This window comes from Neodiprion lecontei, chromosome 1 (genome assembly GCF_021901455.1).
Source record: "Neodiprion lecontei isolate iyNeoLeco1 chromosome 1, iyNeoLeco1.1, whole genome shotgun sequence".
Taxonomy (NCBI): Eukaryota; Metazoa; Arthropoda; class Insecta; order Hymenoptera; family Diprionidae; genus Neodiprion; species Neodiprion lecontei.
In genome coordinates, this window is record NC_060260.1 from 8,793,661 (window position 1) to 8,819,388 (window position 25,728).

Consider the following 25,728-nt stretch of genomic DNA (forward strand, 5'->3'; position numbering starts at 1 on the left):
TTATGCTGTAATAGAGCACAATGATTGTCTTTCCGTTTGATATCCTATTTGATCGATCGAGCACATTCACAATGTATGTGGTTGACGGCAAACATGAGCGAAGGCTTAAGTCCGCAATAACATATCCCGTGACATTACAAAAATAGTTCCTTTCCCGCGATGGTTTAGGCAAGCCGATCCGATGATGAATTTTTTACATCTATCGAGTTAATTAGAGCTGATCGCACGATAGTCGAAGTCAAATTGCCAAAGTAAACATCGAAAAGAAAAGTATTGAAACTGGAAAGATGATTTGACTGGAGATTAAAGTAGTCTGGTTTTAAATTACGTCAAACAAAATGGTTGAAAATAGATAATGGACTGACAAGGCGAAACAAGACGCAATACGGCTAACGAAGGCAATGTTGTAATTACCAGAGAACAGAAAAAATATCCATTAACCACACCATGTATGTGTAATACGCACAAGGGAGGATCAGACCTTCGGGTTAACGACTGTTTTCAACCTGTGCAAAATTGTAAGTCCGTGTTTCAGGTCTTCGTACCATCGCTTCAATGTACAGCTGTAGTTTGAAGCTTTCAAGCATTCTCGAAAAAAGCTGGGTACATTTCTTCAATCGATAACCAGCGTTCGCTTAGCCCTATAGTCACATTTTACAAACAGACGTTATTAATAAATTAAGAATTACATCTTTCAAGGTAAATTGAAGCTTTTGTTTGTACACGAAAAATCTCTTGTCGGGATTATATCTCGCACTTCGGTCTTTGATTTTTTAAGATGCGGATCAATTGATTGGAGCCGATGTTTTGCGCTCCGAATTTCATGCGATTCGGGATTTCTTACGCTGTAAAAAAAAAGGTCTCGAACCGAACAACTAATTTTTTTGGCCTCCAGTTTATTTGATTCGAACAATTTCTCACTCAAAACAACTAATTTTCAGTTGAAACAAAAGCATCGATTCATTGATTTGAATGCTGCATACTTTCGAGTTTAATATATTTCAAACAAGTACATATATTTATTTCAAAGAATTAAACTGGAAATTTTGGAACGAGAACTTCCCTTGAATCGAGAAACTTCATTCAATTCGTGAAATAATAGTACTTCAACCGCTGAACACATCGGTTCAAAAGCACCAAGACGTTGGAAATGATAATCCTGCGCTTGCTAAAATAGTAACGTTATTGCCAGATTGTATATTTGCCTCAATGTGATGTTTGTCCGACATGATCAACGATAACTACGACTAAAGAAATGTGCAATAGGTTGAAACAAGAATTTGTTTCACAAGACAGGTTTTGATATTCGTTTAAGAAAATTATTCTGTTCATCAGATTATACAGCACATCAAACAAAAAAAATTCCGTCCAAGTAAATGAGGATATGTTTGAGTGGAACCAAGAAAGATTTCTTGCGTTGCTATACCCACGTACCACACTTAACTCAAGTTATTGACCGATACAATGAAATATAACCATTCTCAGTTTCAAACAAATATGCGTAATTGAAAATTCCAAACATACACTCCAAATTCATTTCAAGAACTCTCGATACCATTGCATACGCCATTGCTATAAATGAATCATTGTTTCTACGAGATCAATATTATTTCACTGAAATAAAATTTTTCTTGATTCGATAATCTTCTGATTTTTTGATGTGCATGTTTCACGTTTTTCAACCGAAATGATAATTCATTCCAAGTAGTACAAATTTCTGTCACTGAACGGCAAGCTTCCCCGCTTGAAAAGTAGCTTCACAATCAGAGATGTTTATATACTCGAATGCTTAGCGTTACCTTAGTCCAGCTCTAAACAAATCGGCCAACTATATGTTACGCAATATATTGGGGTATGGTTGTGATCCAAATAAGTTTTCCAATAAATAATTTGGAATGACGCTACTACACTTGGTAAGTGACAGTCAATAACAACAGCATATCGTATGCAAAAGACAAAAAAAAAAAAAAAATAATGTAACAAAATATGGAACCGAGCGAAATTTACACCACATTTACATATTACTCTAGAGCAGTGCATTACATGTTCGCAGAACTGGAATAATACTGAAATGCTAAAGAAATCATTGAATTATTTAAATACATTTTTAATCAAAATACGGGGTCAGTCGTTGTGATTTCAGCTTATCATACAAAATGCCATATCTTCTTCGATCGAAAAAATATCCTATTGGTCCTTGTAAATATGATTTGAGTGAAGCGCCAATTTGTAGGACATGAAGCATGCAGCGTTTGGATGGAGATATCAAACCAGAAGAGCAACTGAAGTAAGTTACGCCGCTCAATCGTTATTGAATTCATATAAATTATTATTTAGTGTCTGAAGTACGGATTTTATTGATTGAAAACTACATAAATTGTCGCTTTGAATAAATGTGCTCTCAGTACTATGCAAACGTTCCGACTATTCGGATTAATTAATATTTATTAAATGTAACAATTTTTTTATCTCAGTGTGGTAGAATCTGATGGTTAGCTGCCGTATACAGAGGATACCTAGATGAACTAATCGTAAGTTCCGTCGCTCAGCTGACGCAGTATCGATAAGTAGGATGAAGTTGTGCCGAGGATCTGTAATGCGAACGTTGTTATTAGATGAGTTAACGATGAGTAGGTTCCTATTTTTTCTGTGAGTCGAACTTGCTTTATACCGAGTATGACTTTACTGACATTCATGAAGGACTGCAAAGATATGACGTGAAATTTTCCAGCGGTCAAAGAACAGGCGCGACGTGATCTCATCATGAGCATCATCAACCCCTTGCGGATGGACCGTCCTTCCTCAGTATCCGGTATCGTGTACCACTTCGCGCTGAATGCATAATTCGCAATTTCCATGCTTTGGGTGATTATCTCGTTGCAGGTCCATGTGAAAATTAGGGTCTGGGAGCAGGCGGCCAGCAGTTGTAACATGAATGCTTGACGTCTAACCTGTTGATAAAAATCTCTAAGAATTTGCTGTCAAACGTGACATCTCGTTCGATAAATCTGCGACGAATTTTCGAATTAATTTGACCATAACGTCAAAAGTGTTCACCTTACTTTGCACCTGACTCACCACAAAAGTTTGGAAGCCTGTCAGACATATTAATAAGCTGGAAAATCCCATCTGACAGAAAAGCATCGGGCTGAAGACGTACTCGAGTCTTTCGACGTAATTAATTAGGAACAAATGTTGTTTTACGCATTTCTTCAATTCGTCGTAACTCTGTGTACTGAGATCCGAGTGATTCTTCTTCACTCCAGCCGTCTCAATGTCGTTTTGCATTCTCAAAATTTTATTTTTGTCGAAGATTTCTCTCGGCAAATTAACATCTACCGTCTCAAAATAGTTCGTTTGACTCTCGTCATGCACGTGACTCGTACATTCGTCACACAACGTGTCCAATCTGTGCTGCAGTATTTTAAACTGACCAACGATGTGAATGTTTAATATACCCAACAAATTGTCGAAGCAGAAGAAACAAATTCCTGAGTGTATGATCGACAGGCACTGCGAAAAAAAAACAACAACTAATTCGATTGAATATATCTGCTCCGTGTCAATAATTTCCATCTCGATGAAACAGTTCTCAATGCTAGGAGTTGAGTAATCTTGATTTCAGACTGATGGAAATTGTTGTAAACTTTGTGCATACTTGAACAAAGTTACGATACCTGAATTGTGTAAGTAATCTCGTAATACGGTGTCACGGTTAAAGGCAAATGGACGTAAAGTCCGAACGGCAGTGCTCTATGAGTATCGTTTAGTCCACTGTATGCTGTTCAGTAATTATGAATCAGAAAAACGAATGTAATTTGTAAATCTACCTGAGCTTTACACTCACTTATAAGCGGCCTTGATATGTAAAAGACCGCTGTTCCTTGGACAGCAAATGCCAGATTGCACAGCAGAATGATACCCTTTCTTTCGCATTCGTTTAATACCTGCTCGCCAAAACTTTCGTATTTCACCTTCCAAAAGTATTTTTCAGAAAATATGATTGCATCGATAATTGCATCTTTTCGCGCTATTGCGATCATTAATTTCAAAATCGCACTTAACAGCGTTATTGACAGTTGGATGTTTTCCATGATATCGTGAAACTGGAAATACAAATTTTTAGAACGAAAAGATAACGCATTCTGATATGGAGATACACACATATTTGTTTTAAAATGTTGAATCCGGCAGCGATTTGTTATTCAGATAAGTCTATCATGTTTCAACATTTTACTACTCAGGTGCTTTTCCTTTGCGACAATTTATTTGTCAGTTCATTTTCACATTCCGAGGAGATTTTGTTTTACAGCTGAATTTTTATTCTATCATATTTACCAATTCAAGAAAATTTTTCCAATACGAACTTTTTATGCAACGAGAAACGTTATTTTCAATTTCGTATCTCTGAGGAAATTTCTGTATTGACCACCCGAAAATTATGTTTCGTTATTGATGTCTATGTTCAGCAAGTCTATTAAAGCAGCTAGCATTCTGATTAAGAAGATATGAAATTTTCAATGATGCTGACAATGGTGACGGGATAGTCAGAAAGTGATAATCCATCGTGGTGTAATTGCAACTGAATTCCTGTTTTCGAATAGGATTTTCATTTCTTTTTTTTTTTTCTTAACTATAAAATACTATTGAAATAATTATGACAATCTCCAATTTCAAGCGGTGAGAGATGAAGGTTGAAAAAAATATTCCCCGATCACAATTTTGTGGAATGCTCGAACTTTCGTCCGATCTCGCAGAAATTCGACTTGAAATATGTAATTTCTAAATAGAAGTACTCGATAGAAATTTAGATGTAAGGAGTCAACTACTCTTAGAACCCTCACGAAGACGAACCAGAATAAATCCAAAACTTGATGCACTTTCAGACGCCGTTGCATCCTAACGTTAGAGCCAATCGTAAAGAAACAGAAATTTTTATAGTCGACTCCCGGAACAACGTTTTTGGAGTGTGTGTTTGTAAATACAAAACGCCATCAACTGTCCAATGTTGTACTTACGTGAAGCTTTCCCCAAATATGATGCAAATCGATTAGGATGACGGCCATGGCAAAGACGAGAGCGGCTATTGTGTAAATCAGAGCCCCGTTCAGCATCCGTTTCTCACGACTCGTTTCAGCGTACCAAATTCCGACAACTTTAATGTAAAAACGTGAAATCTTGACTGTGATATTACTGTCTAGGTAAGACGGCATCTCGACGATCTGTGGTGCGTGTTGTTCGTTTTTAACCTGGGTCTATTTATCTATTACCTCCACACTTTATAAATTGTGGCAATTACTATAATGGCTCCGAAGTATCGCATGGCAACACTTACCGTCCATTCCAACGATCAATTATTCATTCTTGCACATCTGCGTACATCCATCCATGCACGTTGGTATTTCAAAATGGCGGTTTTTGCGACGGTGTCACTTCTCGTGACAAGCTCTGTAATCCAAATTTGTATTACCGTAATGTGAATATGTCATTCACTTCGAACTGAATTGATTTAAATCAGTCTCACGATCGTCTCCACGGGTCCAATTTTGACCGTCTTATAATAAGTCTCGTCCCAGTAATTGATTTAACCATTATTCATTCGTTTTCAGAAAATGTCACGTGAGCGAATGATTTTCCCACGTTTTATGTTGGCTGAAAACTCGGAAAATGAGCGTCGATGGTGAATGGTGTCAAAATGTGATGCATTCAGTGTCATCGTGATTTGAGGTGCTCTTAAAATAATCCGGATTACGTGAATTCGATTTCATCGCGAATCTACGGCAATTGTATTGGCACTGTCAAGAGGCTGGCGATTTCAACAAAATTATAACGTCAGGTGAGTCCAATAGTCAAGTCTTATCATAAAACGAATTCTGCTCTTCGCATCTACATGAGATAGAGTATTTAGAAATAATTACGTCGTATCTCGTCACCTGTGTAAAAAAATTATAATAGCACAAGTTATATGTAAATGAATTTCACTGATTTTGATATTTATCGAACTGAACTTCAGCGTGAATGACGTTACACAGTACTTTTTTCCCGACCTGTAGAATCTGCTTTAATTTTGATTGAAAAATTAGGAAGTGAGAAACATTACAACCGGATTATTCTTTCGTGAAATACTTAAATCTAAACGCAAAAAGAAATTACGAAGCTTCTCCATCATTGAATGTTAAATCCGATTTATGTGCAAAAAATAAATAATTAACGTTCAAATTATAGCATGGAAGGTACAGGAACTCTCAAAACAATTTTCTATGATTTCTGATTACGTAAGATTTGTCATTCAAACGTAAATTTTCAATTAGGAATGATGTGGATATTGGGTTCAATGAATCAGTGGTCTCAACCGCGCACTAGATTGCAAAATTCAAAGCTTCAAACAAAAGCTTGACTTTGCAAAAAAAACAAGACCGTCAATTATTTGGGTACTGTCAAAGTACACGAAGTACTTGATGACATATCGTCAGAAGTTCATCTTGAATTCCGCGTCTTATCCGTACGGTAACCTGAACTTGGACATGAGTCACAATCGCTTTGCGTTAGTGTACGAGATGTACGCAAATTTTCAAGCCACCTATTGTGGCAAAGAATCCGAGCCTTTGTTGACAAAGAGCGAATTTCCACAGTACGAACCTTTGATTTTCATCGACAGTGCGAAACAAAACGAAGCTCTGAAATCTGGACCAGTATTTACACGATCGTATAATTGAATATAATCCGCTGACTGCTGGAGTGAGGAAATTGGTATAAAAACCTTGAAGGTTACGACAGTCCGTTCAGTATTTTTCACGATGGAGTTCATACTCGACGTGCAAGGATTCGGGAGACCGGGTTCCGGTTTTACACCAAAAGAATCGGCAGTTGTGTCACTCGACGAAGATACCAATCCGTTAACTTTTCTCTTCGAACCTCCGTGCGATTGGAATTCTTTACTCGCTCCATGTGAAAGCGAAAATTTGTAGCTGTCACGGAATTATCACGGACTATCCTGGGAAGGTGACGATTCGCCTTTTGATAAGCTCGATTTCACCATCGACTGGGTGTCGCTGCCTGATGCTTCGACAGTTTACGTAAAAGGTTTGGAAAAGAAAATTTGGTTGTCCGTCGTTGCAGAAATTGAAGAAAATGTCGGATACTAATTCAAACTGTGCGCATCATGCTATATTACGTCCAAATTGTGCAGCTCAAAACGTATTGCTAACAATGCTCTCGTCAAAGTGACGTATTAAACTTCGCACTATTTCTCACTGTGATATCTGAGGATCTCAGACGGCTGCTGCCGCATATTTTCGATTCGCGTACTCTGACCATGTTGATTCGAAGTCGGAGGCATAGTATCCGAATTCTATGTCACGTCGGATTTCTCTTTGCGTATCCTCCCTCCAACGTCTAGCAAAAAACCGTTTTCTAAACCCGTCCCACGAATCAATCACATCGCGGCGCGCAGTCCGCCAAACTTTTGCGTCATTTTGCAGGCTTCGTCCCAATAAAATCAAAACCTGGCTACTATCTATACCTAAAAATTCGAAATATTCTTCCATTTCCTCGACATAGTTTACTTGTTTTTTACCAGTTTTTCCCTAAGTACTACGGTAGTTTTATCTGTCTAGCTGTCAGATTTGACGTGTCGTTATTTACATTGTTTTGTCCTCTGTTTACAAATCTCAATATACGAATATCCTCGCTTACAATTTGTTTTAATTTTTCATGTCTGCTATTTAATTCAGTATCTGGTTACATCTGCTGCTATTTAATATTCTTTCTTTCAAATTTTCGTACAATATTTTCACATGTTTCGAACTTATCATGGCAATCGGCTCGTCCGGTGTCTATCTCAACGTTTAACGTGCGAACGTCCACGTGAAGTCGATCTACGTTACCCTTTTGTGCCGTTATTTTCTCGTAAATGAGTTGCTAAGATTCCTTAATAGCATTTAACAGTACCGCAAACATATCATCTGGACCTTTTTCTCGACTAATTAAAGGGTTTCGCGTGCTTGTACGAACTACTGACACGAATTCTGACATATGTACGCCGTTATCCTGGAAATTTTTTCACTTCTATCGGCTAAATTTTGATTAACATTGCCACTATGCCCTGCCATGGTTGTTTCCTTATCCGATATTTTTCAATCTCAATAATTGTGGATCCCAAGCCTGATGGACAAAGTTGACTTGTAGTGAAATGTTTTGAAAATCGCAATGTTTTGTGAATGAGCAAGTCCTTGGATTTCGACGTGAATTACTTTAAGCTTTTTAGTAAAGATCTCTTTCAAAGTGAGTCTGTTTTGACTGCTTTCATGACTTTAATTTGATTTCAAGGTAAGTTCTTCATTTATAATTGACTTTGAGTTAATTTTAACGTAAATTCTTGATTTTAAATTGATTTTAATTTGAGATAGCCTCACGTTAGGCGCCAAATGTAACGTTTGCTGGCTTTCTCGAGTGCTGTTTCGCTCATGGAAAGTGCATCGGTTGCGAATTCTTTGCAGAAAGGTGCTAATAGTGAGTATATTTGTTAAATTCGGGCTATCTCAAGGGAATAGGAGCAGGAAAAATAGGTGCTGTCCATTCAAAAAAAAAACCCTACTCTGCTTTAATTTATCCCTGTCGAGCTAATGGGTTACCTTCGCCGCCTTTTTCCACAACTTAGATTCCCGTGCTCGCCGTGCGTGTTCTTTATTTTATCGATAGTCTCTACAGTCCAGGGTGGATTGACGTGGCTGTCAATGACATTTACCCGACTGGGCCATGGTTTATAACGATGCCAAGTGTGAGGTTGTGTCACCGTCGCTGAATCCCCATATTATACGATATTACTCCCTAGTTGCTCGGATAAGGAAACAACCGCGGATAGTTCATAAGTGCCGAATGCATGAATAATAATAATAATATATTTCACAAAAATCATAGTATGTCGATTTGAATCACAAAATGGATAAAATATAACAAAAATAAATTTAGTTTTACAGTAATCCGAGTTTCGGCGCGAAGCTGCCTTACAATTAGTTTCCCCGATGTCGCCTACTTTTCCCTTCTTCTGGTATATTAAATTTTCAAGATTGAGTTACGTTTGTCGAACTCACGTTTCTTTTGCGTATGATTGAATTGGTCGCTTTTGACTCGAATTTATCTTTTCTCAAACCCCTGATCCTAACATCAATTTTAAAGTCAGGTTCGCTCTTTTCTGGAACACTGCTGACTATAGCTGCTCACCGTGGTCCTTATATAATTGGTTTAATCCCTCGGTGTTGTCGCCTCGTCGTGCGTAGAGATTGTCCCGTACACATTAGGTTTTGCTCGATCATGCGTGTACTCGGTTATGAGTGTGCTTGGGTAAACGGTACGTTGCAATATATAAATTACAGTTTTGTACCAGTTACACAAATCAAACGGCGCTTTTTTTTTGTTTCTTCTCTTATTTTATATTATTGTGACGATCCATTCTTTTATTTTTTCGACAGTACAATTCTAAAATACTATTTATCGATATTTTTACTGGAAACGACTGGAATAACAATTTCGACAGTTAAAGTGCCACCTTCATCGACAAGTAAATTTCACAATTCTCGTTCATGAAAACTCATCCTCTGACGGTAATCATTCTGCGTTAGTTAATTTCTATAGGCAAGTAGGTAAACTACGGGGCTTCTACTCCGTATTATCTTACCTTCCTTCAGGCAATGGAGGAAATTTACAAAGCATAAGACGATACGTTGGGAGAAGCTTTCTTTACCAACGACCGCGCAATGCATCGATCGCTGTTCGAAGGTGCGGAATTGCCGACAGTCGACGAAAACAAGGTGGGTAATAATCGCGACGACAGTCAAGAGTGCAAATATCGTTGACCAACAATAGTCACATGTGAAGTTCAAGAATTCTTTACTGTGCAGCATTTCTGCGTCAGAGATCCGGAGAAGATAGGGATTATAAGATAATAACGACGAAACATGAAATCATAAATTGTAGTTGCAGGAGTAATTTTATACATTGGCGTATTAACGACGAGACACGAGCGAGATTTTCTCAAAAAAGCGGATCAAGCGATTCGAGAAATACGCGACGAAATGATTTGGTTACAGATCCATCGGAATTTCGAATGAATCGTATAGCAGTTCAAGTATACTTTCAACGATTCTGATACCTCAGGTATTGGATTTTCGATGATTGAATTGACTCGTGTTACGGACTCGAAGTCACTGCTTTCACCTATTCAAAAATGAAAACTTTGAATAATTTTGCAAGTCGAATTCATATAATTCAACACCTTTATTATCGTTGAATAATTGACATGAGCGAATTTTATTCATAATCAAGTTCTATAAGACAAGTTGAGAAGAAATCGTGGTACAGATATTTTACTGACGGCATACTATAATACGATAATATGATGCGACGTAGAATTATTGCGTCAAGGTAACATTCTTGATCTTGATGAAATAATAATAAAAATCATACAAATAATAACCCAAAATTTATTGACCTAGTGTGATTACATAACGATGACTTTAAATATCATGTAAGAAATAAGTGTACTACTCATTCACGTGAAATGTTCGTTAATAATAACAAAGTATCGGAAGTTTATACGCGGCTTGGATATGTTCCAAAAGCAGGGCTGCTTTGTTATAATCATCAACTCAGCTTTGTGAAACTTGCTCGAACAATACGTATATCAGGGTATTTCGGAAAAGAATAATTTACGATTTTCCACCGAAATCCTAGAGTTCTGCGATGAGAATTGATACATACAGGCGGCTGTTGGTCCAGTATGAACTCCCCATTACTTGGCACGACATTTCACATGGAATAATGGAAAACAACAAACCAAATTATCGTATTAATTATTTACGCACATAAACAAGTGTCGCAGTCACACCCCCTAATATTTTTGTTCACGTTGAAAGAAAGATTTTATGAAAAGATGAGCTTTCTACGTGATGTGGAAGATTGCGCTCATTTGATTTTTCACTTTCTTGAACACATTTTTTCGATTTTGTAAAGAAACAGGTTGTAGCATTACAATTATCATTCCTTGCCTGACATTTGTACTCAACGCAAAGTTCACGATCTGTAACATGACAATATATCAACCGGGAATCTTATTTTCTTATATTAAAAGTTCGTATTAAATTATAACTATTTCGTGAGATTGAATAGTCGTCAGATCCACTTCTCAAACATCAACTGGAGGCTTGATATTGCAACTGTGGGTCTCATTTGTGACGTAAATCGAGATTGATGTGAGCAGTAAAAAAAAATGTACTCACGATACTTCATAAATTTAAAAAAATCTATAAAAGAGAAAATCAACCAACCACAATCTTCCACACAACGTAGAATGCTCATCTTTCGACGGAACCTTTGTTTCAGCCTTGACAATCCTTTCAGGGTGTGCCATGTTGTATAATCACGAATTATTCAATTCTGAAACATTCTAATGCACATCCAACTGTAACTATTCAATTCCTCTTGCCAATTTTTATAATTCTGAAACCTAATAACTCGCATACTGCCCCCCTTTTATGGCCAAGTATTTGTCCTCGTAAAACGTCGTCTCCGCAATTTCTCAACGTGTACGGACTATCCAGTCTACGGCATTATAAGTGAGCCGGTAAATTGTACACCGATTATGCTGTAATAGAGCACAATGATTGTCTTTCCGTTTGATATCCTATTTGATCGATCGAGCTCATTCACAATGTATGTGGTTGACGGCAGACATGAGCGATGGTTTAAATCCGCAATAAAATATCCCGCGAACTCACAAAAATAGTTCCTTTCCCGCGATGGTTTAGGCAAGCCGATCCGATGATGAATTTTTCACATCCATCGAGTTGATTAGAGCTGATCGCACGATAGTCGGAGTCAAATCGCCAAAGTAAACATCGGAAAGAAAAGTATTGAGACTGGAAAGATGATTTGACTGCAGACTAAAGTAGTCTGGTTTCAAATTACGTCAAACAAAATGCTTGAAAATAGATAATGGACTCACAAGGCGAAACAAGACGCAATACGGCTAACGAAGGCAATGTTGTAATTACCAGAGAACAGAAAAAATATCCATTAACCACACCATGTATGTGTAATACGCACAAGGGAGGATCAGACCTTCGGATTAACGACTGTTTTCAACCTGTGCAAAATTGTAAGTCCGTGTTTCAGGTCCTCGTACCATCGATTCAATGTACAGCTCTAGTTTGAAGCTTTCAAGCATTCTCGAAAAAAGCTGGGTACATTTCTTTATTCGGTAACTAACGTTCGCTTAACCTTATAGTCACATTTTACAAGTAGACGTTGTTAATGAATTATGAAATACAGTATCCAAGATAAATTGAAGCTTCTTTTTGTACACAAGAAATCCCTTGTTGGGATTATATCGTGCACTTCAGTCTTAGATTTTTTAAGATGCGGATCAATTGATTGGAGCCGATGTTTTGCATCCCGAATTTCATGCGATTCGGGATTTCATATTAAAATCTGATTCTTGGCTGCTGAATATACTATGATAACTGAATGAACTAAGTTCCGTCGCTCATCTGACGCAGTACCGATAAGTAGGATGAAGTTGTGCCGAGGATCTGTAATGCGAACGTTGTTATTAGATGACTTAACGATGAGTAGGTTCCTATTCTTTCTGTGATCTGAATTTCCTTCAAATCGAGTATAAGTTTACTGACAGTCGTGAAGGACTGCAAAGATATCGCGCGAAATCTTCCAGCAGTCAAAGAACAGGCGCGACGTGATCTCATCATGATCATCATCAACCCCTTGCGAATGGACCGTCCTTCCTCAGTATCCGGTATCGTGTACCACTTCGCGCTGAATGCGTAATCCGCAATTTTCATGCTTTGGATGATTATCTCGTTGCAGGTCCATGTGAAGATTAGGGTCTGGAAGCAGGCGGACAGCAGATGTAAGATGAATACTGCACGTCTAGCCTGTTGATAAAAATCTCTAAGTATTTGCTGTCAAACGTGACATCTCGTTCGATAAATCTGAATGAATTCGACCATAATGCCAAGACTGTTCACCTTACTTTGCACCTTACTCACCACAAGACTTTCGAAGCCTGTCAGACATATGAATATGCTGGAAAATCCCATCTGACAGAAAAGCATCGGGCTGAAGACATACTCGAGTCTTTCGACGTAATCAATTAGGAACAAATGTTGTTTTACGCATTTCTTCAATTCGTCGTAACTCTGTGTACTGAGATCCGAGTGATTCTTCTTCACTCCAGCCGTCACAACGTCGATTTGCATTCTCAAAATTTCATTTTTGTTGAAGATTTCTCTCGGCAAATTCACATCCACCGTCTCAAAATAGTTCCTTTGACTCTCGTCATGCACGTGACTCATACATTCGTCACACAACGTCTCCAATCTGTGCTGCAGTATTTTAAACTGACCAACGATGTGAATGTTCAATATACCCATCAAATTGTCGAAGCAGAAGAAACAGATTCCTGAGTGTATGGTTGACAGGCTCTGCGACAAAATAAAAGAAAAAACAGCAACTGACTCGGTTGAATATATCTTCTCCGTATCAATAATTTGCATCTCGATTGAACAGTTCTCAATGCTAGGAGTTGAGTAATCTTGATTTCAGACTGATGGAAATTGTTGTAAATTTTGTGCATACTTGAATAAAGTTACGATACCTGAATTGTGTAAGTAATCTCGTAATACGGTGTCACGGTTAAAGGCAAATCGACGTAAAGTCTGAACGGCAGTGCTCTATGAGTATCGTTCAATCCATTGTTTGCTGTTGAGTTATTATAAGTGAGAAAGAAGAATGTAATTTGTAAACCTACCTAAGCTTTACACTCACGTATAAGCGGCTTTGCTACATAAGAGATCGCTGTTCCTTGGACAGCACATGCCAGACTGCACAGCAGAATGATACCCTTCCTTTCGCACTCGTTTAATACCTGCTCGCCAAAACTGTCGTATTTCACCTTCCAAAAGTATTTTTCAGAAAATACGATTAAATCGACAATTGCATGTTTTCGCGCTATTGCGATCATCAATTTTAAAATCGAACTGAACAGCGACATCGCCAGTACGAGATTTTCCATGACATCCTGAAATCGTAAATATCAATTTCTAGAACAAAAAGAAAACGCATTGTAATATGGAGATACATTTTTGTTTTAGAACGTTGAATCTGGCAGCGATTTGATGAATCCAAGCGGTATCAACTGTCCAATGTTGTACTCACGTGAAAATTTCCCCAAATATGAAACAAATCGACTAAGATGACGGCAATGGCAAAGACGAGAGCGGCTATTGTGTAAATCAGAGCCCCGTTCAGCATCCATTTCTCACGTTCTGTTCCAGCATACCAAATTCCGACAACTTTCATATAAAACCGTGAAACCTTGACTGAGACATTCCTGTCTAGGTAAGACGACATCTCGACGATCTGTGGTGCGTGGTGTTCGTTTTTAGCCTGGGTGTAATATCTCCACACTTCTTAAATTGTGGCAATTACTATAATGGCTCCGAAGTATCGCATGGCAACACTTACCGTCCATTCCAACGATCAATTATTCATTCTTGCACATCTGCATATATCCATCCATGCACGTTGGTATTTCAAAATGGCGGTTTTTGCGACGGTGTCACTTCTCGTGACAAGCTCTGTAATCCAAATTTGTATTACCGTAATGTGAATATGTCATTCACTTCGAACTGAATTGATTTAAATCAGTCTCACGATCGTCTCCACGGGTCCAATTTTGACCGTCTTATAATAAGTCTCGTCCTAGTAATTGATTTAACCATTATTCATTCGTTTTCAGAAAATGGAATAGTAACGTGAGCGAATGATTTTCCCACGTTTTATGTTTGCTAAAAACTCGGAAAATGAGCGTCGATGGTGAATGGTGTCAAAATGTGATGCATTCAGTGTCATCGTGATTTGAGGTGCTCTTAAAATAATCCGGATTACGTGAATTCGATTTCATCGTGAATCTACGGCAATTGTATCGGCACTATCAAGAGGCTGGCGATTTCAACAAAATTATAACGTCAGGTGAGTCCAATAGTCAAGTCTTATCATAAAACGAATTCTGCTCTTCGTATGTACATGAAACAGAGTATTTAAAAATAATAACATCGTATTTTGTCATCTGTGTGAAAGAATTATAATAGCACAAGTTATATGCAAATGAATTTCACTGATTTTGATATTTATCGAACTATACTTTAGTATGAATGACGTTACACAGTACTTTTTTCCGGAGCTGTAGAATCTGCTTTAATTTTATTTAAAATCGCAAAGTGAGAAATATTATAACCGAATTATCTTTTCGTAGACTCCTAAAACATAGATGCAAAAAAAAAAAAAATATGAAGCCTCTCCATCATTCAATGTTAAATACGATTTATGTGCAAAAATTAAATAATTAACGTTCAATTTGTAGCATGGAATGTACAGGGACTATCAAAACACCCAATTTTCCATGATTTCTGATTCGTCAAGATTTATCACTCAAACGCAAATTTTTAATTAGTAATGATATGGATATTGGGCTCAATGAATCCGTAGTCTCAACCACGCTCTAGATTTCAAAATTCAAAAGTTCAAACAAAAGCTTGACTCTACAAAAAAAAAAAAACAATCCTCCAATTATTCGGGTACTGTCAAAGTGCACGGAGTACTTGATGACACATTGTAAGAAATCCTCTGCACCGACGATTTCATCCATATTACCGTGCACTGGTGTCGTAGAATCGCGAACAATCGAGCAATAGCTGAGCAAGAAAACAGATTTCCACGTCGATAACGGAGCGCTGGAATATTCCGTAAGATGATACGAGATATGCTTTGCGAAGAAATTCATTCCCCGATAAGTTTTAAGGGAAAAGAATATGCGTGGCCGGGAGATTTTATGGAAGGAAAGAGAACGTGGTATACATCTATACGTATTACGTAAGTAAAAATAATCTCTGACTTGGACGTATTAAGTCAAACGCGAGACAGACTAGATGATTTATTTTAGTTTATTGGGAAAATACATTTAATTTATGTACTATATTTGCTTCATATTTGAGTGATGTAGCATAACAGTCTTGTTCAAAGAAAATCTAAAATCGAATAAGAAAATGAGTTAATAAATGCAATGCACTATTCAGCACTTTGCTTATTATTATCATACTTATACATATAACGATCAGTTGGATCAAAGGTGTCTAGTTGCAATAATTAAGACCTGTGACACTATATCGCATCGAGTATTTATCTTGGGAATAATGTTTTACTTTTAATTATAAATTTTTTTATTTTTTTCTATATATATATATATAACGTATGTATATATATATATTCATGCCTAGTACGTTGGGTGAAACCATGTAACCGTTTACACATCCAATCACGATGAATTAGATATAATTTCGTACATTTAAATTATCCAGCATCTACGTAACCCATAATATATAATAACTGAAATATATTTCACAATATAGTCAGCTTAGTTACATCACTGTGTAGTTGATTATTAAATAACTTTTGCATTACGCTACGTCACGTTATAAGTGTAACTTATCAACAAATGGTTATACATATATAATATTTCTTCCAGTTGGCAAATAGCTTACCTAATATGTTTCTATTATTTCATTGTTAATTGGATGAGCATCTCATATCCACGTAACACGTATCTTATATATGTTGATTTTTTTTTCCTATACATCAAAACTGAACCAGTCGAACTTCACGATTAGCTCATCGGCATATAACTAGAATCTTTTGTCTTGTTTTTCTTTTTTTCTGGTTCTGTAATTTTTTTTCACAGGGTATAACAAATTTTTTTCCAGCAAATCGTGATACGAGATAAAAAGATGATAATTTTATACATGCAGATTACGGAGAGTTTCGATGCCTTATCGAACATAATCAAATACTGCACAATTATTTCGCGATCGTTCCTCTCTCAATACGTACAGCTCAACCGTTTCCCATACTCTTGATTTTACGAATTGATCCATCTTTTTCATTCGCTGTATTTCTCGTACAATTTACCTTTTTTATTATTCATTGGAGGCCGGGATGTTCTGATTTACTCTAAACGAAGTCGATAATTATGCATAAATATGAAAACTAACGTTACATTGAAATATCATCCCACGAGAATAATGTTTTATCTCAAAACGGTAAATATTGTATATCCAGCATTGAATCGTTCTTTTTCTTCTGCATTTTGTCATACATAATTTACGTCTAGTTGCATGCGTGATAAAACTTGAACAAGACCTAAGCCACTACGTTTTATTTCAAGCATCTTCGTTAAAGTATTTGTTTTTCATACACGTGCATGAGTTTTTCATTCTGTCAATATGCTCCATAATTGTTCGATAGAATGAAACAGAAAATTCCGCTAGAAATGAATTTAAGTTATATTCAAGGTCGTATAATTTATCAAGTGTAAGAGCGAGTGACATTTTAAATTGTATTGTACCAATTTTCGTCCCTTTCTACTTTGAACATCGTCTTACGTTATTTAATATATTATATATTATTATATGTTTCAATTCATTGATCAGAAATATTTCCAAAATCTTACTCGGGTCATCTGTTAACATTATTTTTTATGAAAATACAGACATATTATATACACAGATAATGGGTAATACAATTTCAAGCTATACACGTTAAACATACAATGTTTATATACGTACGTAATGGGTCACAAATTGTACACATACATATATAAATTACAGTTTTGTACCAGTTACACAAGTCAAACAGCACTCTTTTTTTTTGTTTTGTCTCTTCTTGATTTAGGTATATTATCGTGACGATCTATTCTTTTTCTTTCATTTTTTCAACAATACAATTCTAGAATACTATTTATCAGACATTTTGACTCGATGATAAGTTTCTTGACATCGGGTTAAATATATTTGCAACAACTTGAGACTCCTTTTCCGTGGAATCACCTTAGAACAGTGTTAAAAGTTATTCAATATTCCATTAAATTTACGTGCCGTCCGTCTTACAAGCATTGAATAGAATCGTAGAAGTCACAATTAGGCCTTAAATATTACACCTACTGTAATACAAATGATATAGCTATTATATACGGATGGTGCTATTCAATTTCAAGCGATGCAATTTTTTATTCAATTGCGTATAATTACGTAACTCGTCAACCTGTTACATATATATATATACACAATACATATAGAAGCTACTTTAAGATAGTGAAAAAAAAACTAATTTAATTTAACCTTACATATAACGCAGTACATGCGAACACTTAATTTTCGTCTCGTACCGGAGTGCCGCATTTTCAAATTAGATTATTAAAAATTGCGTGCCAATGCTTTTACGCAATTCTCATTTCAACTGTACTCAATGATATTTTTGAACATGAATTTATATCTTCTAAGATATACATGCCTTTTTAAAATTACAACGGGTATACTGTACAGTTTTAAAAAATATATAGTGTGTGTGTGTGTGATTTTTTTTATTTCTTTTTTTTTTTTTTTTGTTTGCTTTTTTTACATTTTTTTCGTACACCATACCGTTCACTGTAACAAAAATATATTATATTCTCTATACGAATAGAAAAAACCCCGTAACGTGAGTGGTAATAATAATGCGAATGAGAAGAGGAGGGCATATTTATATAGACGATGGACTTGGATATTGACCGTGAACTGACAATACTTAACCGTGATGATATTGCATCGATGTATTGGTGGAACATGGTTCTATTGAATGACGACGTAAGTGTAATAATAACGATCGCCAGTTTTGTCGTCGATATCTTTGCAACTGACACACATTGTCAACCGATTTCGAACAAGTCAAGTTTCTACGTCAACTCAATTCGCGATAATTAACCAAACTGGGCAGACATAATTGTTATTTTTGTAATATTTTTCATATCGTTCGCAGTGTTTAACAGCAGAATAATTACAATATAACGTTATACGTCATATGTTGCTTCGTGCAATTCTTTATTGCGTCGTAAAAGTGTATTGTATACTTACTAATTCACTCTCAGGCACTTATAATTTACGAAATATATTATGTGGTCAGATATTTGATGAATCGATAGATCGTGGATATGTCATAATCGATCAAATTCGTATTCGAAGTTCACGGTTAATATGTCTACATAGCTCATGTTGTGTCGATAGTTTTTATCTCTCTATTCCTTGCTTTTTGTACAGCAATCAAGTTCTTTAATTTTTTTTTTTCTTTCATTCCGATTGTTCTTCGTCTTTTACGAGATTGCTTCTTTCAAGTGTCGATAAATAATTCAAATGCCGATATCTACGATTTTGGTGGGCTATTTTATGTGGTCGTACCATTTTTAGTTTATATGCTCTATACGCGATAGTACCAATTATCCTACATTTCTACTATTGTAACGTGACGGTGTGAATTGAATCATGAGAAGCAGGATTTTCTCACCAGGTTTCGAATATCGTCTGACTGGATACAAGCCATAGAGGAGTTTTCCGAGTCTCTTTTATTCGTTTAACGTGCAAGTGTTGTCAGAAATAATATACAAGGGTGTCTATTTTCGGAACCCCGTGACTTTGGCGATTACAATCACATCCCAAGCCCTACCGGGAGTTGAAACTGTAATTTTCTCAAGGTGCAACGTAGTTCGAAAAAATGACCAGCTGTAAACCCATTACCGATGAAAGTGAGATATACCTCGTTGTTGAAACTTGACGATCGACTTGGCGAACGCGGTGAGATTAATTAGTCGAAATTGAAACCACCCCTAACTTTGAACCTGAAGCAAATAATCAGATGTGCTAATTACGGAACCCGCGGTAATTCGACGAGGGTAAAAGCCGAGATCGCACTCGTCACGAGCAGACGAGCTGATGGGAAATCGCCCCAATGTTGTACAAGTTGTTCAGAGGGCTTGAAACCCACATGAGTTTCATGCTGAGCCATGGGGAGCCATACGGGACTATTGTACCGTAATTGAGCAGGTTTTAGTGTAGGTACAAGGTTCCCCAGAGTCTTGTCGGGACAAACTAGTTCCAGGGTTCCGGTTTGCCGGGTCTTTGCAGTGCCCGATAAGTGGCGATGATAGACCGGTGCAAATGGCACCCCGTGAGGCTTGCAATTAGGAATTGAATTACTCGCCCAAGCTCCTGTGTTAAATCTTCGAATTCGTTCCTCCTGATATCGAAGTTTTTCGGTACATCCCTCGTTCACTTTTTCGAGAGTGAAAGCTCGGATTTTTCTCTTCTACGCCTCTGCTAGCAGACGTATTTTTATATCCTAGCGTAACTTTTGCGCGAACTTCGTTTTGTGAAATTCTTTGGAGGATCGCTGGTTATTCGAATCACGCTCAAAAGCTGTTCTGAATTTTTTCTGCCATCTTGGATATACATAAATTTCAGTATTTATAATTTTTTCTCAAAATTTTACGGTTTCTCTGATACCTGTGGAATTTCTATATCTCTACTCCTCTCAAAAAATCGTATTCGTGAAAATAAAAAATCTTTATCATATTATCTGCGGTTCCGTGTCAAACTCATAAGCTTGCGATTATAAGAGAATCCGTCCTTTTCATCCCCTGATGTCCTTTACCTACGAAAAATCCTTGTTTCCCGTAAATTTGAGGATAAATTTTCAACTCACGAACACTGTATTTTAAGTTTATACTCTAGGAGAAGTTGGCTAATAATTTTCAATCTAAACAAACATGCTTCACATGCATTCTTTATTCATATGTCAATTTACTGAGACAAGATTTTTTTTTTTACTCTCTTTGCCCATTTTATTTAGCAGCGTCTATATACTAGATTTTAACGTGTAAAATTCAATTCAATACCGTAAATGCATTATCAACTAGCTGAATCAAATCTTTTGTTCCACAAATAAGAATATCACTAGATAGTCGTTCCACAAATACAGCGTTTCAATTTTCCCGGAGAAACGAAGAGATCCTAAATGTAAGTTTAGAAACCAGCCAAATTTTGGAGGATTATTCGGTGACGAATGAAATAATATTGTTTCAAATTACTCGGGAATCGTGAAGTTTTTTTATTCGAAAAAGCGTAATTACGTCTCTACGTCTTTTGCTCATAAAAAAGATGCTGAAATTTTTCTGACGGACACTTGAATGTATGTGTACCCGTTTTTAAGACATCTATCAAATTTAAAATTTCTCTCATATAACTGAATAATTTTATCATCAGTTAAATTTATGCACGAATAAAAAGTTTCTTAAATGTTAATCAACATTTATAGAAAAGTTATAAATTTCCAGGAAATTTCAGAAAATCTGCTATCTTTCTCTCAGGATTCTCTCGACTCTCGATCTTTTGCAACGGTATTTTACGGTTGAAAATTTCCTCGGATAGAGATTAAGTTACTAATGGTCAGCAGTAGCTATTCGTATTGGGAATGAAAATTAAGTAACACAAGTGTGTGTGTGTGAAATGGTGGTTAGTTTAATTCCATTCACGGGGCACCTGCATGAGTGACAGTTTTTGGACGTTATTGGACGTTCGCGAGACTGCTGTTATGACGGATAAAATTAAATATTATGTACCTAAATATAAGCAGTGATGCGTATAAACATTATTATAAAAATACCTTTGCTCAAGGTATGGAGGAAGCTTGTGCTTAAAAATAGTGTGAAATAAATGAAATTTTCAAATTAGAAAATAGTTTTCACGACTTAGTACATTGGTGTGGTTGTCTAATCGTTTTTCTTTTTTTTTTCTTACTCTCTTGTTTACAGGAACATCCGGTGAGTGTGAGGCTATTTGACTGTGTGAAAACCATGTTATACGCTGATAAGGTAAAAAGCTCAACTCACAATCAGTAATATTATACTATCCGAATTTTCTCTTCAGACGGAAAAATTTACTTCGATTGAAGTTGTCCGATAATTCTGGAACCGAGTCTTACAGTTGAAAAACAGAAAAGTTGCATTATATTGATTCGAAGCGAGAATAGCTTACAATTAGCCTTGCTGTTGAAAATATTCAAAAGCTGAAATTTTGTTTGGTGAGGCTCATACCTGGACCATTATTTCAACTATTCTGCAAGGAAAAAGTTTTTTGACATTTTCTTTAATTTCAAATCCACAAATCTGCCGATTGGTGGTATGCTGATAACGATATGAACCGAACAATGGTAAATTTATGAAAAAATCATAAGTGCAGTGTGAAGTGAATTAGTTTAAGCATTCTATTAACCTGCGGCAAGATTTTAAAATTCGCAGTGAAACTGATCAGATAATAAATTAGGACGGATGCCCTGAACAAAGAAAGCATCGTCAGTGATTTATACATAATGATTTGCAGAGCATTTATCGTAATAATTACGTAAATTAGACACGTGATATCTTAAATTTTGTCTCTCCTCTGTTACAATCAGAAGTTAATTACCAGATGTACTACACTATAAACAAAACGTAAGTAAACTATCGTAATAACCTTTCAAATTGTTCTTCGAGTTTAATATGTGCAGATGCTAACGTATTAACACTTTTCATCCCATCACTGAGCGATCCCTACGCGAATATACCTCATGAATAATTATTTTTGATCCATTTAAACGCGAAAAAAGTCTCTATTCAGACCTGAATTATTTCAATTACAACTTGCCAAAAACAGTTTTATTAATATGCAATTAATGTATAACATACAGCTGCAGGTTTTATATACCATGATATAATATTAAAATAAGACGCACAACTTATACAATGGAAATTAATATTCCTAATATTAATAAATCACAATGGCAACGGTGGTAACATTATACAAATAATAATAATGATGATAACAACAACAACAACGACAACAACAACAACAACGACATCGACAACGCTAACAATTATAGTAAAAGAAGTTTAATTAATCGCGAGTGAAATTATAGGCATAAAATGAGAATATGAGGATGAATGATAATAACAACGACTATTTGTGTAATTGCGATAATAAGGAACAAGTTTTACACACATAGTAGCGGCATAATCAATAATGCGGATGATGTTACGTATAAATTAATAATCATAAACATAATGACGAAGTTTCGTACCTACGAGTGTTGCAATTTTGCACTAAATTGTTCAAATCACGTACGCCTAGCGTATAATATTTCCGATTTTACTAACCGTTTATAGACATGATCGAGCAGAAAATAAAAATACGAAACCATAAACATTAAGCAGTAGGCACGAGCTTGTTCAACATTGTGGAAATAATTGGAACCGAATACGTTGCCGTGCATGGTCAATTGTCACGCGTGTCTAACGCTGTGCAGGCCGTAACTCACTATCGGTGTGTCTGTACCCGTGTTTGTTTGCGGAGTATTAATTCTCATCGCCTACAATCGTTTTCACGGACTACTAGAAAAAAAAAAAAAAAAACGGCAAACAGCGTTCCTCTTTTTTCGCTTTTAATTTCAAACTCCTACGCATATCTGTAACATAGGTATGTAGTTGTACAGAGTTTCTCGTTCGCCTTCACGCATAATTTAGAATGTCTGTTAATTTTATTCGATTTTGTTTATTTTGTTTGGTTTTTTTTTTTGTATTTTTTTTTTTTAATTTTTTCTTCTTTTTTTGTACGAAATGTGCGTAGCGAATAATGGTACATGATAATTATAGGATATGACGCGTTAAGTATAGGTGTATTGTATATGTATGTATAATGTAGTATAATATGTTTTGTTACCAAGAATATTTTGTATATTATTAAAGGGTATGTTAGCTATGGTATGTTCACCAATTATAACTTGAGATAATCAATTACAGAAAGTACGATACGCTTTCACACGACGTTATACATGGTATGGATATAGGTATAGTAATTAAGGTATGCGTTAATACGTTACATAGTATGATCATTTCGACAAATATGTAAGTAGGTATATTTTAGGTAGAACAATGTTACTTGTTTTTCTCTCTTTCTTTCTTTTTTGAATTGGATGCTCGATTATTATTTATTTATCTTTTTTATTTTTCTTCAAACGGTGGTAATTGGAAAGGAATCGGATATACGTAACAACGACCGTATCAGACGCGGTAAAACGGCATGCCCGCGACATGTTCATTTTTGCGACGGATTGAAATACGTCGAGGAATTCTTACAGAGATTCTTATCGCGTACTCGCCGGTAGGTGCGATCCTTACTTTTGTTGTTGTCGTTGTCGTTATCGTGATGCGAAAATCTGATTAACCATTTTCGTTTCGGGCTCGTTTCGAAGCCGACAATAACAGCTCGTCGAGATATCTGGACCGAGAACAAACCAACCGACCACGACAGGGTGATCGAAGCACACAATCTTCGGACCAGCCTTCCAATGAGCCCCGGGTACATCCTCGGGGTTCGTTCAAGCCAATAAACTCGAGAAGGCGGAAATCGGCTCGATTTCAGCGAATCGTCTCCTCGTCTTTAATTTTCGATAAATCATTTTCCATTCTCGTCAGTTCGCCTGCCCGTTTCACCGAGGCTTAAACGCCGGTGTGATTGAAGATGTAGGAGACGTTGCTGTCCTGGTGAACCGGCGGTCCGTGAGCGGCGGCCGCTCTCCTCGTCGAGGAGTTGTTGTTGGTCACGTAGTAAGAGGACTTCCGCATGCTGGTTGAGGAGGATATCATCGCCACGGTCTCGTAGTAGCGGAGCTTTCCGCAGCACCGACCGCTCTTCAGGATCGCCATGAAACCGCGACGGTACTTCTTGTTGAAGAAGGCGTAGAGGACCGGATTTATGCAAGAGTTGCTCGAGCCCAACCACTGAGCGATGGGCGTCGCTATCTGGAGGATCTCTTCCTCCCACTCGTCTATCTGACCGCCGAGCTTTATGCGGGCGAATATTATGTAGAGGGGAAGCCAGGAGAGGACGAAGAGGATGACCACGACGACCAGCATCTTGACCACCTTCACCTTCGACTTCTGCTGGATCCTCTCCATCTGGGCGTCCTTCGTGTCGTTCGGTATGTGACGCTTCCACACCTTTATCCATATCAGGACGTAGCACATGGATATCAGGATCATCGGCAGGACGTAGCACAGCATCAGGTTTCCTATCAGGAAGAACAGCGATCCGTCCAACGGCTCCGGCCAGACTTCGAGGCAGAGCTGGACGTCCGGCGCGTAGCTGAATATCACGACCAGGTCGAAGAACAGCAGCCACGGCAGCGTCGCCGTCAGACCGATGAACCAGATCACCACGATCATCATGCGAGCCCTTCGCTTCGTTATTTGACACTTCAGCGGCCACCAAATGGCCAGGAACCTGAAACAAAGGCGATTCGTTAAATCGTGGAGGCTGGTTTACGGTACCGCTTGCAAGGTGTTATCCAATTACGACGCTGCGTAAGTACGCGCTGTCTGCCCGCAGCTGCCTGGTTATTATCGATATAACATATTCGACACGCTTCAAGGAGCTTTAACGACTCCGCTGAGACCGCAGCGTTGATCGGTATAATTAATGACAATGGACGTTTTTTCTTGAATCAATTACGTTGTACACCGGAGCTTCGTTAATAACGTCTTATTCGAGCTTGTTCAGGTGTTTGATAATTCTACAAAATTAATTAACGGCATTGGTTCTCGACTGGTTCGAAAATCCCACCGAAACAACATTGTACTAAATTTTTCTATACCACACATGTGATCATCGCAATTGAATAATTCGTTATCGTTGTTATACTGCGTGGGGAAAAATTTGATTTCGATTATACTGTATCTGGGATGAAATGAATTTGGTCCCG

General features: G+C 37.0%; 3 protein-coding genes and 1 long non-coding RNA gene across 5 annotated transcripts in view; 1 reads left to right on the forward strand and 3 right to left on the reverse strand.

Annotated features, from left to right (window-relative positions):
- Positions 1 to 1,999: 1,999 nt before the first annotated feature.
- Positions 2,000 to 5,238, reverse strand: LOC107226472 (odorant receptor 83a-like). Its single transcript, XM_046741928.1, has 6 exons — positions 5,019 to 5,238; positions 3,848 to 4,106; positions 3,678 to 3,781; positions 3,079 to 3,513; positions 2,691 to 2,951; positions 2,000 to 2,591 (listed from the first exon to the last, which is right to left on the reverse strand). The coding sequence occupies exons 1-6, from the start codon at positions 5,211 to 5,213 to the stop codon at positions 2,526 to 2,528; spliced, it is 1,320 nt and encodes a 439-aa protein (XP_046597884.1). The 5' UTR covers positions 5,214 to 5,238; the 3' UTR covers positions 2,000 to 2,525.
- A 6,893-nt stretch (positions 5,239 to 12,131) lies between these two features.
- Positions 12,132 to 14,391, reverse strand: LOC107226289 (odorant receptor 83a-like). The gene is made up of 6 exons (XM_046741939.1): positions 14,230 to 14,391; positions 13,840 to 14,092; positions 13,670 to 13,773; positions 13,062 to 13,496; positions 12,687 to 12,947; positions 12,132 to 12,587 (listed from the first exon to the last, which is right to left on the reverse strand). The coding sequence occupies exons 1-6, from the start codon at positions 14,371 to 14,373 to the stop codon at positions 12,528 to 12,530; spliced, it is 1,257 nt and encodes a 418-aa protein (XP_046597895.1). The 5' UTR covers positions 14,374 to 14,391; the 3' UTR covers positions 12,132 to 12,527.
- Positions 14,392 to 15,847: 1,456 nt separating this feature from the next.
- Positions 15,848 to 21,987, forward strand: LOC124293829. Its single transcript, XR_006903687.1, has 3 exons — positions 15,848 to 15,945; positions 21,746 to 21,754; positions 21,861 to 21,987. It is a non-coding gene; the product is annotated as an uncharacterized LOC124293829 (long non-coding RNA).
- LOC107226300 (neuropeptide SIFamide receptor) overlaps positions 21,728 to 25,728 on the reverse strand; it is a 70,653-nt gene continuing 66,652 nt past the window's right edge. For both annotated transcript variants that reach the window (XM_046736293.1, XM_015667062.2), the window contains one exon: positions 21,728 to 25,250. In XM_046736293.1, the coding sequence (XP_046592249.1) occupies positions 24,467 to 25,250 (784 nt within the window). In that variant the 3' untranslated portion in view covers positions 21,728 to 24,466. The remainder of the gene's footprint in view (positions 25,251 to 25,728) is intronic.

Coding starts and splice junctions, on each gene's coding strand:
- LOC107226289 (XM_046741939.1), bottom strand. CDS start 14,373: ATGAAAGTTGTCGGAATTTGGTATGCTGGAACAGAACGTGAGAAATGG. Junction 14,093..14,229: donor ATATTTGGGGAAATTTTCAC/GTGAGTACAACA, acceptor TTACGATTTCAG/GATGTCATGGAAAATCTCGT. Junction 12,588..12,686: donor CTTTGCAGTCCTTCACGACT/GTCAGTAAACTT, acceptor TTCGCATTACAG/ATCCTCGGCACAACTTCATC.
- LOC107226472 (XM_046741928.1), bottom strand. CDS start 5,213: ATGCCGTCTTACCTAGACAGTAATATCACAGTCAAGATTTCACGTTTT. Junction 4,107..5,018: donor ATATTTGGGGAAAGCTTCAC/GTAAGTACAACA, acceptor TTGTATTTCCAG/TTTCACGATATCATGGAAAA. Junction 3,514..3,677: donor AGATTACTTACACAATTCAG/GTATCGTAACTT, acceptor TTTTTTTCGCAG/TGCCTGTCGATCATACACTC.